The sequence below is a fragment of the Bufo bufo genome, chromosome 3 (genome assembly GCF_905171765.1).
Source record: "Bufo bufo chromosome 3, aBufBuf1.1, whole genome shotgun sequence".
Taxonomy (NCBI): domain Eukaryota; kingdom Metazoa; phylum Chordata; class Amphibia; order Anura; family Bufonidae; genus Bufo; species Bufo bufo.
The window spans coordinates 10,424,206-10,445,242 of record NC_053391.1 but is presented as its reverse complement, the minus strand read 5'-3'; the positions used below and the strand labels follow the sequence as shown (position 1 = coordinate 10,445,242).

The following is a 21,037-nucleotide window of genomic DNA, read 5'->3' as shown; positions in this document are numbered from 1 at the left end:
GGGGATCTGGCTACTGGCACATGATATGGGGGGGGGGGGCTCTGGCTACTGGCACATGATAAGGGGGGGGGGCTCTGGCTACTGGCACATGATAAGGGGGGGCACTCTGGCTACTGGCACATGATATGGGGGCACTCTGGCTACTGGCACATGATAATGGGGGGGATCTGGCTACTGGCACATGATATGGGGGGGGGGGCTCTGGCTACTGGCACATGATAAGGGGGGGGGCTCTGGCTACTGGCACATGATATGGGGGGCTACTGGCACATGATAAGGGGGGCTACTGGCACATGATAAGGGGGCTACTGGCACATGATAAGGGGGTCTACTGGCACATGATAAGGGGGGCTACTGGCACATAGGGGGGCTACTGGCACATAAGGGGGGCTACTGGCACATGATATGGGGGGCTCTGGCTACTGGCACATGATATGGGGGGGCTCTGGCTACTGGCACATGACATTTATTTTGACTTGTCAAAGTCGTTGACTAAGTTATTGTCAAAGCAAATTGGTGGGGCTGAAGTTGTTGCCATAGAAACATTGTAAAGGGGAGGAGTTAGTAAGATAACCACGCCCATGTGGGGGCGCCAGAAATATTTCTGCACCCAGGCGCCTGTGACCCTAGGATCGGCCCTGCTCCAGACCACACATCCACACTGCTGTTATAGGGGGTCGCTCCAGACTACACATCCACACTGCTGTTATAGGGGGCTCTCCAGACTACACATCCAGACTGCTGTTATAGGGGGTCGCTCCAGACTACACATCCACACTGCTGTTATAGGGGGCTCTCCAGACTACACATCCAGACTGCTGTTATAGGGGACGCTCCAGACTGAACCTCCAGACTGCTGTTATAGGGGGCGCTCCAGACTACACATCCAGACTGCTGTTATAGGGGGCACTCCAGACCACACATCCAGACTGCTGTTATAGGGGGCGCTCCAGACTACACATTCAGATTACTGTTATAGGGGGCGCTCCAGACTACACATCCAGACTGCTGTTATAGGGGGCGCTCCAGACTACACATCCAGACTGCTGTTATAGGGGGTGCTCCAGACTACACATCCAGACTTCTGTTATAGGGGCGCTCCAGACTACACATCCAGACTGCTGTTATAGGGGGCGCTCCAGACTACACATCCAGACTGCTGTTATAGGGGGCGCTCCAGACTACACATTCAGATTACTGTTATAGGGGGCGCTCCAGACTACACTTCCAGACAGCTGTTATAGGGGCGCTCCAGACTACACATCCAGACTGCTGTTATAGGGGGCGCTCCAGACTACACATTCAGACTGGTGTTATATAGGGCGCTCCAGACTACACATCCAGACTGCTGTTATAGGGGGCGCTCCAGACTACACATCCAGACTGCTGTTATAGGGGGCACTCCAGACCACACATCCAGACTGCTGTTATAGGGGGCGCTCCAGACTACACATTCAGATTACTGTTATAGGGGGCGCTCCAGACTACACATCCAGACTGCTGTTATAGGGGGCGCTCCAGACTACACATCCAGACTGCTGTTATAGGGGGTGCTCCAGACTACACATCCAGACTTCTGTTATAGGGGCGCTCCAGACTACACATCCAGACTGCTGTTATAGGGGGCGCTCCAGACTACACATCCAGACTGCTGTTATAGGGGGCGCTCCAGACTACACATTCAGATTACTGTTATAGGGGGCGCTCCAGACTACACTTCCAGACAGCTGTTATAGGGGCGCTCCAGACTACACATCCAGACTGCTGTTATAGGGGGCGCTCCAGACTACACATTCAGACTGGTGTTATATAGGGCGCTCCAGACTACACATCCAGACTGCTGTTATAGGGGGCGCTCCAGACTACACATCCAGACTGCTGTTATAGGGGGCGCTCCAGACTACACATCCAGACTGCTGTTATAGGGGGCGCTCCAGACTACACATTCAGACTGGTGCTATAGGGGGCGCTCCATACTATACATCCAGACTGCTGTTATAGGGGGCGCTCCAGACTACACATCCAGACTGCTGTTATAGGGGGCGCTCCAGACTACACATCCAGACTGCTGTTATATAGGGCGCTCCAGACTACACATCCAGACTGCTGTTATAGGGGGCGCTCCAGACTACACATCCAGACTGCTGTTATAGGGGGCGCTCCAGACTACACATCCAGACTGGTGTTATAGGTGGTGCTCCAGACTACACATCCAGACTACACATCCAGACTGCTGTTATAGGGGGTGCTCCAGACTACACATCCAGACTACACATCCAGACTGCTGTTATAGGGGGCGCTCCAGACTACACATCCAGACTACACATCCAGACTGCTGTTATAGGGGGCGCTCCAGACTAGACATCCAGACTGCTGTTATTTTTTCTTCATGACACCTTTCCTCCCAGAGTGACGGAGGCTGATCGGACTTAATGTACAAGATCCAGGACCCAGATGTCAGCATTGACACGGACTGTGGATAAACCGTCTCACATCAGCTTTTGGGGATTATGTGTTATATGCAAACCTGCTCCAGATTTTCTGCTGACTACTGAAATGTTAATGCCAGGAGTGGAAGGAAGCATCAAAGACGATGTCCCACGCTCATATTTATTCATCACAGACAAAAAGAAACGCGCTGCTCTCGTCCTGCGCTCTAATGTTCCTTTAATCTCCACCACAGTCTCTAAAGAAGTCCCTAGAGGAATTTACTGAACGTCTCTATGGAAAAAAGGTGACAGATATTTCCAAAGCATCCAGCTGTCACTGGCAGTTTCCCTGCCATCTAAATTAAAATGCTACAAAATGGTGGTCATATCTTAAAGATCATATGCCAGCATGATCAACCCTATGAAGCCAGGCATGATGCCTCATAAGGTTGATCCTGCTGATTAAAATGATACCAGTCTTGTGAAAATTGGTTGTGGTGTTCCCGAGAAGAAAGTTTTACTCTTAATACAAGTAAAGGCTTCAGTGCACCAAGGAGGTGGGGCCTAAACATATCCACTCCCTAGCTTTCCAGTGCTGACCCCGCCCCCTCGGGGCCCTGAAGTATAAAACCTTTTTTCCAGGGAACACCAGAACCGTAACCTCTATTAGCTACCCTTGCTCTAAGACACCATATCACAAACATCATACAGTCTTACACCCATCAAAGGGAATATCCAACTCTTATAATGCCCCCCAAAATGTCCGGGCCCCTCATACTGGTCATACTTACCACACTCCCCGTCACCCACATCGCTCCTGATGCCAGCATGGCCGCCGCTCCATCTCCCCTGCAAAATCTGCAGAGTATCACAGTAGCAACAGAGCAAATTGACTCCGGTCCTAATAAGCCCCTATAGCTGTCGCCGGCCTCTACATAACTTCGGGGTATCCACTGACTGTCTAAATGTAAGACCGCTCCCTTTGCCGGCTTAAATTTTGACTATTTTCTACGCCTAGGCCCGTCCCCTTCCCCGCCCATGCCACGTCCACTTTCTTAGACCTGGCGTGAGCAGGAAAAAGTCGCAGATTGCGCGCAAATGTCGTCTGCGCCAGAAATACGCCTAATATAGGCGTATTTATGATAGTAAATGACCCCCTATGACCTTTGACTGCCACTCTGCCCCAACATGCACTACACTGGCATCCTTTTATATGGCTGGGTGGACTATGGGGCCCCAAGGTGTTCAGGACCTTCTGTGGTCGCCACCTCAGCAACTTCTGTCACCACTTCCTAAAAATTAAGGCCCTGAAGATTTAAATAACTAATTCAGCTCTGCTACATCAGTGTCTGGTGCAGGATAGGAATGTGGGTGACACAACACAGGGTTGGATTTATTGATTCTGTAAAACGCAGCAATTAACAACTTCAATTAGAGGCGGCGATGTCGGCTCAATAGGAGAGTTAAAAGCCTTCCCTGTGTAAGATGACATCTGACCCCCAGCCACAGCAGATTCCAGTGACAGAACATGTGTCAGATCAGCTCCATGTTACACAAAAGGACCTAAGGGGGACTGCTAGGTTCACGTAGGGTTCAGTTTCCATAGCTTCCTCTATGAACCAACCATCATGGGTTAATCTAATTCCCCACAAGACCATGTACTGTAGAGCCCCCTCAACAGGTTCAACCTTCTGTACATACAGTATAGCACTGGAGGTGGTTTTTTGGAAGGCCCATGTCTATTAGAGAGTTCGTACTGGGTGGTCCTCAGGACCCTCATCCATTAGCCAACTGTAAAAGCAGCTATAAAGCATATTTGGAGGAGACTGACATCAATGCAATGCATGGACATCCCATTGACTTCAAAGGACACTGTGTAATACTTCATTTCCCCTGTGGTGGCGCTGCAGGGAAAGTCAACACTTACTATTAGGTTTTCCTACTGATCACAGCTGATCACTGGGGATCTCAGAATCAGGACAACCTGTGATCAATTTATAGTATGGAGACCCTTCTAACAAAAAGGGACTGTGCAAAGGCTCTTTTAAGGATACTTTTCTTTACTTGTACATATGGCAATGCTATATCTTGCCTTATACTCCAATCATGAATTATGGGATTTCATCACGGGAGTTATAGGCATTCGTGGCACACAGCTGAATTGTGAATGCAGCTCTGGATGTGACTGGAGAGATTAAAACATGACATACAGTAACACTAATGCAAATTGCCTATATTAACCAAACGTATAAGGGATATAAAAATGGATGCTAGAAGCTAATTGGTTGCAATGCTCAGGCTGATCTTTCCTTTGGATAGATCCTGCCAGTGTCTGATCTCTGTATTATTATCTACGGCTTCCCACTTACCCACATTTGCAAAAAAATAAAAAATCAGCATGTGTAGTACCCCAGAGCAGGCACTACCATTCCTTCACCCTGGTACTGTCTCTTATGGCTAACAATAATGTAATCTGTGTATTTATTCCAGGTCCTCCTATACTGTGCATTACTAGTATTGCGATGAAACTCTTATGTTCATGTAATGTGCCTGGAAGAGAGTGGGAGAGATATCTTTAGATATAATGGAACATAGCAGTTCATTCTCCCCCTTTTGGGCAGAGGTGGGCTAGTCCTGTTTCCTACCAAGGGAGGGGTTAAAAAGATAATTGTTGTTTAGTCTAGTCGGGTCTCGAGTTGGAAGCACAGTCAAGATGGTGCAGTGAGGGGAAAGCCTTCTGCAGCAAGAGTCTCCCAAGGGAAGCAGCTCATAGAGCACCCTGACACCTTACAGATACAGACAGAGTATTACGAGGGGGGTTAACAGCCAAAGGCACCCCACTCAAAGGTAACAGAACTGTCATAAAGTCCAGCTACCACACTGAAGCCTGAGTTTAGCACAGCAGAGAAGGATAGAGCAAGGTATCCAAGTTTGCCAGCCAGTTTACCCCAAAACCTGCTGGAACCAAGAGAAAAGATCAAATGTCTGAATGCAAGTTTTTTCAAGCTGTTGAACTTCATAAAGTCTGGACTCAACTTATTCTCCACCTCCTACAACTCTCCCCTTTATTGCTTCAGAGCCTAACACTGGGGGCCAACGGTATCCAGGTAGGAGCACCGTGACACACACGCAGCATCACCACCTATCTGTAGACAGCCCTGTTTCAGGGTTCTTGCCCTTCATCAGTATTTGGCAGCCAACCAGTACCCAGCTCTGCAATGATGAGGGGAAAACCCCCCAAAACCATTCTGTCTACAGACATCTCATGTTCAGTGTTAGATGCGTTAGTGGCACTGCTCAAAAATCCAACCATTTTGGACAAATTTACTTAAATAATAGATGATTTTGATGATGGAATTTCTGTAGATCCTACAATTTGCTTACTAGGAAATATTGAAAGGGCGAGGTAAATGATTGCAAAGGCAGCCTCTTCCTACAGGAACGTGGTGGTCTTAGCCGGTGGACACATAAATCTGTGACACTTCTAAAAACTTTTTTTGGTTGGATTTTCAAAAATATTCAACTTCGAGATCTGATGGAAAGTTAGGATTAGACTTTTATTGTTATTTTTTTTTGTTGTTAAAGGGGTTCTCTGCTTTTCACAATCCTTACTTGTTAGAAGGATCCTTTGACAATAAGCTGATTATATTGTGTCCTCCTGCTGGGACAATCTGCAATCAGCTGTGATCTGTAAGGTATCTTGGCGGTAAGTGTTCACTTTCCCTGCAGCACCCCCGCTGGAGAAATAAGGTATTACACAGTGTCCATTAATACCAATTTGTTCTCTGTGTGATACAGAACAGCCCAGGTCCTCTGGAGCCACAGACCCTCCAACCACTCTCCACTATGGCCATGATATGAGGATGATGAACAGAGGGCCCCTCCCCCTCTATTAACCCAGTATTCCCTGTTAGGGTGTATGACAATGGGTTTTCTAATCGTGACAACCCCTTTAAGCAGTGTCGGACTGGGCAGGCTCTGATACCATAGTGGGCCCCAAAGGTCCAGAGAAGAAAAAAACATTTGGAGCTGCCTTTGGAGACAATAAATTGCCACTAGGGTCTAAACACATTGAATCAAATCCTATTAGACTTTATTGATGATATGGGGGTTGGGCCCCAAGTGTTCCTTTTGTGATTGCTTTCCATCTATCTGAAAATCCAATTAGATCCAAATGAAGTGAGATGTACTTACCTTGTTTAAAGGGAGTGTCCAGCACTAGAAAGACATGGCTACAGTCTTCCAGAAACAGTGCCACACCTCTTCACAGGTTGGTGGTGGTACTGCAGCTATCCCTATTCATTTGAGGTGGCTAAGCTTCAATACCATACACTACCCAAGAACAGGTGTGGCAGTAGTAAAAAGGCAGCCCTGTTTTTCTAATCCAGTTCAACCCCTTTAAGTCTAACTTACCTCCTTCTACTCCTCAGCCTCCATCTCTTGTGGATAACACCTTCACAAGAGAAATGCCATTCAAGTACACATCAATCCCATAGACATCTAGACATCTAGTCATGGGATCTGCTAATATTTATGGCCACCATAACAGAGGATCGCCTGCTGGCCAAATCATCAGGAATTCTCTAGGACAGCAGGAGAAGGAAGGTCATCGGTTGGGAAACCAAGAACCCAAAAAATAGTCACTGATACCTAGTGTATGAATATGTCTGTAAACTGGAGTTCCTCTAAGGCCTTGTTCACATCACAGTTTCTCCTTTCCGTTCTCCGGCTCCATTGAGGAGCAGGAGAACGGAAAGGACGGATTCTGCAGATAACTGAGACCTAAATGAGCGTAACGGAGCCTAAAGACCCCATAGACTATAATAGGGTCCGTTCGGTGTCCGCTCAGAACATACAGAATCCATCCTTTCCATTCTCCTGCTCCTCAACGGAGCCGGAGAACGGAAAGGAGAAATGGTGATGTGAACGAGGCCTTAACCAAATAAGTTACCAAATAATCTACAGATGTAGCAGAGCTAAATATGACATCTAGGAACGGAGATATGGGTGAGATTATTAGCTCCTCTGCAGGATCAATTACAACTACATCATATCCTTCAAGTCATTGCTCAGCTTTGTAAACAACCCTATATAGCAAAAATAGAAACCTAGCTAAGCCAGCCTCACATCTACAACTAGTTCTTTCAGGACAAAAGCCCTTTATCAGAGCAAAGCAGATAAAAAAAACATCTTATGTAGTTGAGAGGCCTTTGGGAGAACTCTGGGTGGGTACTATTTCTATTATGGAGACCAATTAATATATGTGATGACTATTGTAGGCTAGGCAATGGTCCTTTTGGTTTCTGGAAAAAATATATGTAAATTAGCATATCTAACATCTACTGGCTTTGAAAAGCATGCAATATTATATGGGGCAGAAGGTCCAAAGGTTTTCTTTAGGCTCCAGGGCTACCCCTGAATTCCTATAACCACATCCCAGCTAATGACCAAAGTGACTGTGCAATGGTTGGGTGCTGAGATCTCATCCTACAGAAGGAGGTGCAAATTAGGACATGGAAATCTAATGGCAAAACAAATGGAAGAATAGGACTTTCAACTAAAAAGTTACCCAGCCATGACCAATTTAGGCCAAGGGTGCATACAGTTGGCTGATCACTGATGGATCGACCAAGCTTTGTTATGGCCATTGGCCAATGAAGATAATGAGCTTGGTGCGTATGGGAACTAATGACAAGGAATCCATGCTTGGTTGAAGTTTTCTGAAAACCTTGTCTGCATTAGCTGACTGGAGAGACAGACAGGTAAGGGAGGCTTCTTGACCACAAGTGGAAACACCATCTAACCACCTGTGACCAGGTATCTGATCAGTAAGGGTCTGAAGGCTTAAGACCCCCACCCTGAGTCCTGCCACTCCATTCAACCCTGTGGGACAGTAAAGAAGTACAAGTACAGCTCTCCGTTATCTCTGACAGTCCAATCAAGATGAGTGGAGCAGCAGAACACATGCATAAACATTGATCCATTAACTCAGGCGACCCCATTCTTTGTGGGGGTCCAAGTACTTGGACAACTGCCTATCGTATATTTATCACCTGTCTTGTGGATAGGTGATACATTTTTATGGTGATACAACTCCTTTAGGCTTCCATTTCTATGGTCAGATTCTTGCATGAGCATGGCACAGTAGGCAGCTGTCATCGCACCACAGTCTTGGCTACTTATGGTGCCACTGTTCTTTATGTATCAATGATCCCAAAGTTTGGGACCTGGTTGTGATTGTTACCTGTGTCAGGGACTAGCTGTAGGAGTTGCAGATGTGGTAGTTGCACCAGGGTCCTGGTACCTAATAGCATCCAAAGTTCCTCTGCCACATTTGAAGAAACCAGTATTATGGGCCATGTGATAGATGGGACACTGTTACAGATTTAGCATTGGGGCCTACGAACTTCAAGCTACACCTCTGACTTTCTTAACTCTTCTAGTTGGGCAAAAAGAACAACTATGATGCCCTATAAGAAAACTTGGAATGCCATACTCTGCCACCATGAGCAGTGGTTACGTTGAGGACAAAGGATAATTATGACTATGGTCTTTATTCCACCCTCTGTCCTCACTTCCAAAGTCTTAGCACTTAGCTTCTCTGCTCCATACTGTACTCTGAATACTCTTTAGCACTATAGGTGGCCCTGCCAGCCACAATGTCTACTATGGTGGTGGTTTGACCCATGATGCTATTATCATCGACCCTTGACACACAATGGATGAATCAACTTGGCATCTCAAAAAGAGTCCTCTGCCACCAGTATGCCCACTGTGGATAGAATCAGCTAATTAGGTGAATCTGAAAGACCTATTCTCTCATCATCTACTGTACACTCTTGACTTGCATTGACATTGTTCCCCTAGGTTCCTAAACGTGTGATGCATTTGGATGTAGCAGAGTTAAGTCTGTCACTGTTCTATTTTTTTTAGTGCCTTATAGTAAGGATGAGGCAGCAGGCTACCAGCAATCATGGTGATGAGCACCTCTCCTCTGCTATGCCTCATGTCTTTATATCGATAAGCACCTGCATCTTAATTATTTCATGATCTCAGTCTTTTCCTGTATGTTCAATGTTCTCTGCAGACCGCCTAGTGGTAATGTGAAGGTCCACATGATGAGCATAAACTCTGTCAATCATCTCCTTATCGTTGACCTTTCCATTAAAATTTCACGATTGACTGCAGAACCTTCAAGTATCCAAGATCCAAGAGAATAATCCGGAAATCCCACTGTCACATTGAATCTTCTGGTCTCCTGGCAGCTCACCCAGACAGGAACATGAGGTAGGAATATATTCGAAGCTGAAAGACATCTTCATTCATCACGTGCCACCACCACCAGTTGACAGAGTCCCATTTCATCTGATGTTGAGTTAAGGTTTTGTGACTGAGGCAAAAAATTTAAATAAAATTAACGTCCTGCTCCAAAAACCTCCATCAGCAAATTGCACTGTGTAGAGCCTCATCCACGTGTCTTGCCATGCCTTGAAGCCTTTAATCCTTCTCTGCTGTACGTCTTTGCCAGTAATGGAGAATTCAGCTGGAGCATGGAGACAGTAATGAAGTTCTCACTGAATCCCAAATGAGTAGGAAGATTTTTCCACATTTAACTACTTCCATCTATCATCTTCCCTCCCGTCCAGCTATGTTCAGAAATCGGAAGATTTGTCGTCACGGAGAAGCTCTGGGTCAACTAAAACCTTCATTTCCATGTTGATTTTGGAATATTCCATTCATCCCAGCATAAAATGTCCCATCGATCCATTCAGTTCTTGACCCAATCAATGGTTCGTCCACATCCTTCGAGCTGCTTAGTTGGCCTCCATCCATTTGTAGAGTAAATCTCTCTTAATCGTTCAGGTCACTATAATACCTTGCACTTGTAAATGGCTTAACGCTTAGTCGGGATGATGCTCCGCGTAAGAAGCTTTACATTGCAACATGTTGATTGACACGACACGAATGGAACAATAAAGTATCACTGTGCCGGCACCTCCTACAAATGCAGCATGGCTAAGAAGACTAAGAACCCCATTGTGGCTGCAGAAATAGGTGTGGCATCATCCTATAGTAGCCTGCAGCCCACCTTACACCTTGGAGATCCTCTACCGACCAATCACGGTGGAGGACTACGAAGAATATATTGACTTTAATCGACCGTTGACTATGGACAATTCATTTGCATGGTCAATGAAGGCTAGAGAGGGATTGACCGAAGGACAGGTGCCTATCATAGGAGCCAGTGACTGTCTCCTTCATTCCCAGTGGGATATCGAGGCAGCTAAATTTTAATTTCCGAGATCACAAGAAGCAATTATCATCAGAGCCGCGAAGATCATCTATGACGGCGGTCTACCCAATCCTATGACTGATAGCTCCAAAACTGAGAAGATGAAGACTCCAGCCCAATATACAAGCGCACATATAAGTATATTGTAGCGTTTATGCCTCACGAGCTGGCAATTTACCTATCTGTCTTATCTAAGATACCTATAGAAAGCTGTAGACACAATGAGCACCTCCACCATCCCTGTAATTACAGACCGGAGCTCATTAAATGACAGGAGCATCCCAACATGCAGTACACCATAAAAGCCGGCTCAGATTTTCATCCTCTCCTTCTCACATCCCCCCAGCGCTCGCTAACCCCACCCTATCATGGTCTTCTTCACTCCCTATTCTACAAGTGATACACGTTGTCAGCCACACCTTTAACCCCTCTGTAGCCACCGGGGATGGATGACAGCCATGGAAAATGTTGAAAATAACCCTGTGGAGCAATCGGGGAATTAAATCCCACATGTACATGTAATTAGCCATGGCGATATAGCAGTGCAGCTCAGGCTTCAGACCTGTCACTCAAAATCAATACTATGTATCTGCATATATCTTATATTGATACATTGTATAAGCAGTGGCGACCCTAAGGTATAAAATCTATCACCACAATCTACCTCATTAGTGGAGATATCATCCTGACATCCTTCTCTACAATCCCTGGAATGGAATGAAGGCTTCATTTCAGGGGTGTAGCCCAAGTCACATAGATAGATACCACACTTGTTACACATCAAACCAAGCATACTGTACATTGAATTCAAAATCATAGGCAACATTAGAACATTTGATGCTTCCCATGAATTTTTTGGACATTTATGGTCACCTGTACATGTCCCCCACCCTGGCTGTTAACAAGTCTCCCGGAATGTGCTAGGGGCGGGGTCCCCTACATCTCCCAGCTCCTTTCCAGCTCTTCCAGAGGCTAGGATTGGGATTTAGAGGATAAAACCATTGAAATCCTATTTCTTTCTTGATCAATCCCCGCAGTTAATTGTTTTAGCATCAACCTCAGTGTTCTCGATCGTAAAACAACAGGTTTAATCCTCTGCCACACGCCTGTAATACCCCAGCACAGCCATTCCTATATCCGGCTAGTTGACACAATGTAGAATGTTACAATGTATCACAGACAAGAAAGCCCCCATTGACAGAACAGCCAGGTGTGGATGGATGCTCTACTTAGAGAAGACCCCACCATGGCCATCTGCCCACGCCAAGGTGCTGCCTACACCTGAGGCAAGCATTTTCTATTGTGATATGAGGCTGGGGGTCCATGACTATCCCACCACCTCTGCCACCCACTCTTCTCCTCTGGATGCAAGGATTAAGGGATTTACCTGTTTTGTTCTTCTCATACAGCACAGCATGGTTGAATTTGTTGGTCTACTTTCCTCTTTCCTTTCTGTCTCCTTCTTTCCTTCCTCTCTTGCTCTCGCTCTTCGGTCTCCCCCTCTCTCACACACACATAGACAGGCACACACTCTCACACATGCAGCAGTAGGGGGGTTCACAGAGACTGGAGGGTCTGCTCCCTTGCTCTCATCACATGCATGCACGCCCAGTCTCCCTGTATCTTCAGCAGACTTGTTCACTGGCTCTCAATGACTGCTCGCCTCCTCCGTCTCTCCTTTTCCCACCCCTCCTCATCCTTGTCAGCCGCCTCCTCCCAATCCCTGGTCATGAATATTTAAACACCTACAATCTGTACCCAATTACCCACGACTTTCCCTGTGCAGGAGAAGCAGAGGGGGCATTTTGTACCTCCACCCTTCCATCTCTTTATGTGCTTATGTCATCTAGTGCCCCCCACCCTCAGTACTATGCATCTCCAGGCAGAGGGGAGAGGAGCAGGGTGTGTTCTGCACAGACCCCAGACCACAGCATCCATTGTTCAGGTGATGAGGACCAGTGGTGAGATCATCCAGTATGACATCACAGGAGGCAAGAGATGTCTGAATCTCACCCCAAGGGGATGCAGGGCATGTGTCCTATCTCCCCACATCACAATCAACTGGTTATATTACTGTATGCCTCAGAGGTGGAGAGACTGATAGATAAAAGATGGTAGAAGATAGATAGATGATAGATAGATAGATAGATAGATAGATAGATAGATAGATAGATAGATAGATAGGAGATAGATAGATAGATAATAGATAGATAGATAGATAGATAGATAGAGATAGATAGATAGATAGATAGATAGATAGATAGATAGATAGATAGATAGATAGATAGATAGGAGATAGATAGATAGATAGATAGATAGGGGATAGACAGACATATAATTCATCAATAGATAAATATAGAGATACTAAAGGTAAAATGTATCTCTAGTCTATAGATAATGTGCACATCAAGGGCTGTATATACAGTGTATAGATGTATAATGTGAGAAGTAATGTAATGTATGTACACAGTGACTGCACCAGCAGAATAGTGAGTGCAGCTCTGGAGTATAATACAGGATGTAACTCAGGATCAGTACAGGATAAGTAATGTATGTACACAGTGACTGCACCAGCAGAATAGTGAGTGCAGCTCTGGAGTATAATACAGGATGTAACTCAGGATCAGTACAGGATCAGTAATGTATGTACACAGTGACTGCACCAGCAGAATAGTGAGTGCAGCTCTGGAGTATAATACAGGATGTAACTCAGGATCAGTACAGGATAAGTAATGTATGTACACAGTGACTGCACCAGCAGAATAGTGAGTGCAGCTCTGGAGTATAATACAAGATGAAACTAAAGATCAGTACAGGATAAGTAATGTATGTACACAGTGACTGCACCAGCAGAATAGTGAGTGCAGCTCTGGAGTATAATACAGGATGTAACTCAGGATCAGTACAGGATCAGTAATGTATGTACACAGTGACTGCACCAGCAGAATAGTGAGTGCAGCTCTGGAGTATAATACAGGATGTAACTCAGGATCAGTACAGGATAAGTAATGTATGTACACAGTGACTGCACCAGCAGAATAGTGAGTGCAGCTCTGGAGTATAATACAGGATGTAACTCAGGATCAGTACGGGATAAGTAATGTATGTATACAGTGACTGCACCAGCAGAATAGTGAGTGCAGCTCTGGAGTATAATACAGGATGTAACTCAGGATCAGTACAGGATAAGTAATGTATGTACACAGTGACTGCACCAGCAGAATAGTGAGTGCAGCTCTGGAGTATAATACAGGATGTAACTCAGGATCAGTACAGGATAAGTAATGTATGTATACAGTGACTGCACCAGCAGAATAGTGAGTGCAGCTCTGGAGTATAATGCAGGATGTAACTCAGGATCAGTACAGGATAAGTAATGTATGTACACAGTGACTGCACCAGCAGAATAGTGAGTGCAGCTCTGGATTATAATACAGGATGTAACTCAGGATCAGTACAGGATAAGTAATGTATGTACACAGTGACTGCACCAGCAGAATAGTGAGTGCAGCTCTGGAGTGTAATACAGGATGTAACTCAGGATCAGTACAGGATAAGTAATGTATGTACACAGTGACTCCACCAGCAGAATAGTAAGTGCAGCTCTGGAGTATAATACAGGATGTAACTCAGGATCAGTACAGGATAAGTAATGTATGTACACAGTGACTGCACCAGCAGAATAGTGAGTGTAGCTCTGGAGTATAATACAGGATGTAACTCAGGATCAGTACAGGATAAGTAATGTATGTACACAGTGACTGCACCAGCAGAATAGTGAGTGCAGCTCTGGAGTATAATACAGGATGTAACTCAGGATCAGTACAGGATAAGTAATGTATGTACACAGTGACTGCACCAGCAGAATAGTCAGTGCAGCTCTGGAGTATAATACAGGATGTAACTCAGGATCAGTACAGGATAAGTAATGTATGTACACAGTGACTGCACCAGCAGAATAGTGAGTGCAGCTCTGGAGTATAATACAGGATGTAACTCAGGGTCAGTACAGGATAAGTAATGTATGTTCACAGTGACTGCACCAGCAGAATAGTGAATGCAGCTCTGGAGTATAATACAGGATGTAACTCAGGATCAGTACAGGATAAGTAATGTATGTGCACAGTGACTGCACCAGCAGAATAGTGAGTGCAGCTCTGGAGTATAATACAGGATGTAACTCAGGAACAGTACAGGATAAGTAATGTATGTACACAGTGACTGCACCAGCAGAATAGTGAGTGCAGCTCTGGAGTATAATACAGGATGTAACTCAGGAACAGTACAGGATAAGTAATGTATGTACACAGTGACTGCACCAGCAGAATAGTGAGTGCAGCTCTGGAGTATAATACAGGATGTAACTCAGGATCAGTACAGGATAAGTAATGTATGTGCACAGTGACTGCACCAGTAGAAAAGTCAGTGCAGCTCTGGAGTATAATATAGGATGTAACTCAGGGTCAGTACAGGATAAGTAATGTATGTACACAGTGACTCCACCAGCAGAATAGTGAGTGCAGCTCTGGAGTATAATACAGGATGTAACTCAGGATCAGTACAGGATAAGTAATGTATGTGCACAGTGACTGCACCAGTAGAAAAGTCAGTGCAGCTCTGGAGTATAATACAGGATGTAACTCAGGGTCAGTACAGGATAAGTAATGTATGTACACAGTGACTCCACCAGTAGAAAAGTCAGTGCAGCTCTGGAGTATAATACAGGATGTAACTCAGGGTCAGTACAGGATAGGTAATGTATGTACACATTATTTTGAGTCTGATATGAGGTCTGATGGGGATCTGAGGAAGTGATATGGGGGTCTGAAGATCTGATATAGGGGTCTGATCTGAGGTGTGATATGGGCGTCTGATCTGAGGTCTTATATGGGGGTCTGAGGATCTGATAAGGGGGTCTGAGGATCTAATATGGGGGTCTGATCTGAGGTCTTTTCTGAGGAATTGATATGGGGTTTTGACATGGAGGTCTAAAGAGGGTTTGATCTCAGGTCTGATATGGGGTTCTGAGAATCTGATATGGGGGTCTGAAGATCTAATATAGGGGTCTGATCTGATGTGTGATATGGGCGTCTGATCTGAGGTCTTATATGGGGTTCTGAGGATCTGATAAGGGGGTCTGAGGATCTGATATGGGTGTATGAAGATCTGATATGGGGGTCTGATCTGAGGTCTTATCTAAAGGAATTGATATGGGGTTTTGACATGGAGGTCTAAAGAGGGTTTGATCTCAGGTCTGATATGGGGTTCTGAGAATCTGATACGGGGGTCTGAGGATCTGATATGGGTGTCTGAAGATCTGATATGGAGGTCTGATCTGAGGATCTGATATGGGGTTCTGAAGATCTGATATAGGGGTCTGATCTGAGGTGTGATATGGGCGTCTGATCTGAGGTCTTATATGGGGGTCTGAGGATCTGATAAGGGGGTCTGAGGATCTGATATGGGGGTCTGATCTGAGGTCTTTTCTGAGGAATTGATATGGGGTTTTGACATGGAGGTCTAAAGAGGGTTTGATCTCAGGTCTGATATGGGGTTCTGAGAATCTGATATGGGGGTCTGAAGATCTAATATAGGGGTCTGATCTGATGTGTGATATGGGCGTCTGATCTGAGGTCTTATATGGGGTTCTGAGGATCTGATAAGGGGGTCTGAGGATCTGATATGGGTGTATGAAGATCTGATATGGGGGTCTGATCTGAGGTCTTATCTAAAGGAATTGATATGGGGTTTTGACATGGAGGTCTAAAGAGGGGTTGTTCTCAGGTCTGATATGGGGTTCTGAGAATCTGATATGGGGGTCTGAGGATCTGATATGGAGGTTTAATCTGAGGTCTAATATGGGGGTTTGATCTGAGATCTGATATGGGAGTCTGACATGAAGGTCTAAAGCAGCGGTGCACAACCTTTTCTGGTTTCGGGCCACATTGTCACACTGAACTAATTCCAAGGGCCGAAAATAAAACTTAAAGTGGTACTAACAACTGAAATATTGTACTTATGGCATATTGAACATACAGTACATACCATAAATGTGTAGATACACTTCCAGGACTCCCATCTAATGGGAGAATACATGAAAGATACATGTGAGCAGCCATAAAACATAGACATAACATGTCTGTTACCAGATGGTTGGGGGCCACACAGAATGGTATCGAGGGCCGCATGCAGCACTTGGACCGCAGGTTGTGCACCCCTGGTCTAAATAGTTTGATCTGTGGTCTGATATGGGGTTCCGAGAATCTGATATGGGGGTCTGAGGATATAATTTTGGGGTTCGATCTGAGGATATGATATGGGGGTCTGATCTGAGGATATGATATGGGGGTCTGATCTGAGGATATGATATGGGGATCTGATCTGAGATCTGATATGGGGGTCTGAGGATATAATTTTGGGGTTCGATCTGAGGATATGATATGGGGGTCTGATCTGAGGATATGATATGGGGGTCTGATCTGAGATCTGATATGGGGGTCTGAGCTGAGGATCTGATATGGGAGTCTGACATGGAGGTTTAAAGAGGGTTTGATCTCAAGTCTGATATGGGGTTCCGAGGATCTGATATGGGGGTCTGAGGATCTGATATGGAGGTCTCATCTCAGGTCTAATATGGGGGTCTGATGTGAGATCTGATATGGGGGCCTGATCTGAGGATCTGATATGGAGGTCTGACATGGAGGTGTACAGGGGGTCTAATCGGAGGTCTGATATGGGGGTCTGAGGATCTGATATGGGAGTCTGATTTAAGGATCTGATATGGGCATCTGATCTGAGGATCTGATATGGGGGTCTGACATTGAGGTCCAAAGAGGGTTTGATCTCAAATAAGGTCTGATATGGGGTTCCGAGGATCTGATATGGGGGTCTGAGGATCTGATATGGAGGTCTCATCTCAGGTCTAATATGGGGGTCTGATGTGAGATCTGATATGGGGGCCTGATCTGAGGATCTGATATGGAGGTCTGACATGGAGGTGTACAGGGGGTCTAATCGGAGGTCTGATATGGGGGTCTGAGGATCTGATATGGGAGTCTGATTTAAGGATCTGATATGGGCATCTGATCTGAGGATCTGATATGGGGGTCTGACATTGAGGTCCAAAGAGGGTTTGATCTCAAATAAGGTCTGATATGGGGTTCCGAGGATCTGATATGGGGGTCTTAAGATCTGATACGGAGGTCTGATCTGAGGTCTAATGACGGTGTCTGATCTGATATCTGATATGGGGGTCTGATTTGAGGATCTGATATGGCGGTTTGATTTGAGGATCTAATATGGGGGTCTGATCTGAGGATCTGATATGGAGTCTCATCTGAAGATCTGATATGGGGTCTGATCTAAAAGGTAAGGTATTTTTTTTACTGGCACACATTATAAGGGTTTTTGTTGTACTGGCACACATTATAAGGTGGAATTTTTGTACTGGCACAGATTATAAGGGGAATTATTACTACTGGGGGTCTACGGGGAACATTATCACTAGTATGGGCACAATGGGGGCACTGTTAACACTAAGTGCACTGTGGCAAATAATCATTTCCATTGGTGTGACTTTGGGGAGCACTATTACTGTGGGGACTACCCTGGTACAGTATGAGCTTAGCACAATTCTTTTTGGGGGACATTATGTTTACACTATTAGTGTCAGGGGCACTATTTTCTGGCATATTATGGATGTCCAGCTCCCAAGAGAATAGCTTGTAGACTAAAAGCTTGGATCCTAAGGTGTGTCTGCACCCTGGTGAAACCTGGAAGTTTGCTGGGCACAGTTATTTTTTAGAGCAATGTGTGCCAATATTTAATAAAGGGGCACTATTTGTGTGGTACTACTGTAGTATTCTCAGGGGGATTATCTGTTTCTGCAGTATAGTATTGGGGAGCACATAGGCCTCAGTATTGGGGTGTCGAGAAGGTGGGAGGATGATGGAAAAGTAGGAAACTAAGATGTCTATTTGTCAAAACTCTATAGAGACAAGAGATGGCTGAAAGAAATCATCATGGTGGTCTGGTCTGAATGAAGATGGGGAACGAGAATGTCTATGTCACTGGATGTAAGAGGTATTTGGTGCCGTATAACCCTGCATGTTTGGTAGTGCTATATGTAATGTTTTCCAAGTATTTCTTTAATAGTAGAGAGGGAGGGAAGGGGGTAGATTGAAAATTTGGCATGGGGGGGGGGGTGTGTGTTACCATTTCAATTTTTACCTTAAACTGCAGAAAGGCTGCCCCAAGCTGAATTCTTGTATCAAGGCCCATGAGCCTTTAGTTACACCCCTGGTCAGTATAAGTAATGTAATGTATGTAACAGGGGCTAGGGTCTCAAAAGTTCTGGGGCCCAAGCCCAAATGCATATGGCCCAATTCTTTAAGTCGACCAACTGTCCCCCCCCCCCCCCTCCCCTGCAAACACTAGCACTGAAGACATTTTACTGTACTTGCTATACCTCTCACATCCAGGGCCTCCCAGGTGACGTCTCCTCTGATGTAGATCTTCTCTGTTATCATCTTCTCTATTAAGTCTGGATTTCTCTCAGCCGCCTCGTCTCTACAGAGTGTGACACACAGACATCTTAGCTTCCTCACTTTTCTGTACCTCCAAATACTATCCTGAATAAAAATGAGTGGCCCCCATAGTAATAGTACTCCTCATAGTCCCACCAATAGTAATTCCCTTCTAGAATACATACAATAAAGCTCTTTACAGACCCCTCAGTAGTAATAAGGCCCCCATAGTGCTCTTAGTAGAAATAATGCATATCTATAAGTCCCTCCTATAGAGCCCCCAGTAGTAATAAGAACGCCTATAATGTCTCCTGGATTTGAAATGCCCCCCAGTGCCCCTAGTATTTATAATCAGGCGAGCACCCAGGAATTTTGTCTAGGGGGGGTCCGAAAGGCAAAAAAATGTGGCACGTGTAGTGTGCTGTGTCAATTCTTTTGCCTGCCCATTTTTCAAAGCCCCCTTTATATTTAAAAATGCAGGGGGGGCGTACTGTGTTGCGCTGATTATTTTACTTGGCGATTCTAAAAGCTCTGTAGGAATAGAAGAATGCGGCGCGCCCATTATTACAAGCCCCTCCTACATATAATAGGCCACTCCCAGCAAACACTGTACAGCTGACATTCTATAGTTGCGGCCGGTCTCTACACATCATATGGAGAGGGGGGGTCTGTCCTGGCTGCACTGCCTGCTTATACAACAAGCTACAGCCAGGAAGCTCCTCCGCTCTCCTCCCTCCCCAGATCCTGCTCAAGGCCTGTGGTTCCCCCCACCATCTGCCACCCGCCCGTGGCCTGCTGCCCCCTTTCGTCGTCCTCACCCAGCTCTGAATCCTCCTTCTGCAAATGGCAAGGGGGGAGGAGCCGGAGCATCTCCTCTCCTACATAGCGCCCCCTACCTCTTACATTCAGTGATGTCACCTTTGTTGTAGACGTTCTCTTTCCTCATCTTCTCCATTCAGACCAGACCGCCATGATGATTCTTCAGCCATCTCCCGTCTCTGCAGAGATTAACAAACAGACATTAGTTTCCCACATTTCCATCATCTTCACATCTTCTGAACACCCTTTCCTGTCACCCCCAATACTATACTAGTACCACACAGATAGTGCCCCCAATACTGTGCCCGCTGTGCCCCCAATACTATACTGCAGAAACAGTCCCCCTGAAAATACTACTACCACACAGATAGTGCCCCCTTCAACAATTATTGGCACACAGTGCTCTAAAAATAACTGCGCCCAGACACTAATAGTATAAAGATAATGTCCCCCAAAAATAATTGTGCTAAGCCGATACTGTGCCAGGGTGCCCCCCAAAGTAACAGGGCTCCCCAAAATCCTACCAATAGAAATAATTCTCTGCCAGAACACACTTAGTAGTAATAATGCCCCTATAGTGCCCTAGTAATCATGTTCCTCATAGCCCCCCAGTAGTAGTAAAGCTCCGCATAATACCCCCTAGTAGTAATAATTCTCCCTATAATATGACAGTACATGAAATACCCCCGCTTAGTGCCCGGAGTTGAGCTAATGTCCCCATAATGTATGCCAGTATAAAATACCCCTATATAGTGCCCCAGTAAATGCCCTCATAGTGCTCCTCTCCCCCTTCCCCATAGTGTCCCCCATAATGTGCCAGTAAAAAATGCCCCCTTAGTGCCACCAGATGCCATAATGCCCCCCATAATGTGCCAATAAGAATAAAGGCCCCTTTAGAGCCCCCACTTCCCCATAGTGCCCCCAAATAATGCTCCCATAGTGCCACCAGATGCCACATAGTGCCATTCTCC

The 21,037-nt window shown here is 45.6% G+C and overlaps 1 protein-coding gene across 1 annotated transcript in view; it reads right to left on the bottom strand.

The window, feature by feature from the left end:
* Positions 1–12,356, bottom strand: part of GAP43 (growth associated protein 43) — a 71,563-nt gene extending 59,207 nt beyond the window's left edge. Inside the window, exon 1 of the mRNA XM_040421737.1 lies at positions 12,110–12,356. Within this exon, the coding sequence (XP_040277671.1) occupies positions 12,110–12,139 (30 nt within the window). The 5' untranslated portion in view covers positions 12,140–12,356. The remainder of the gene's footprint in view (positions 1–12,109) is intronic.
* Between the last annotated feature and the right edge of the window lie 8,681 nt (positions 12,357–21,037).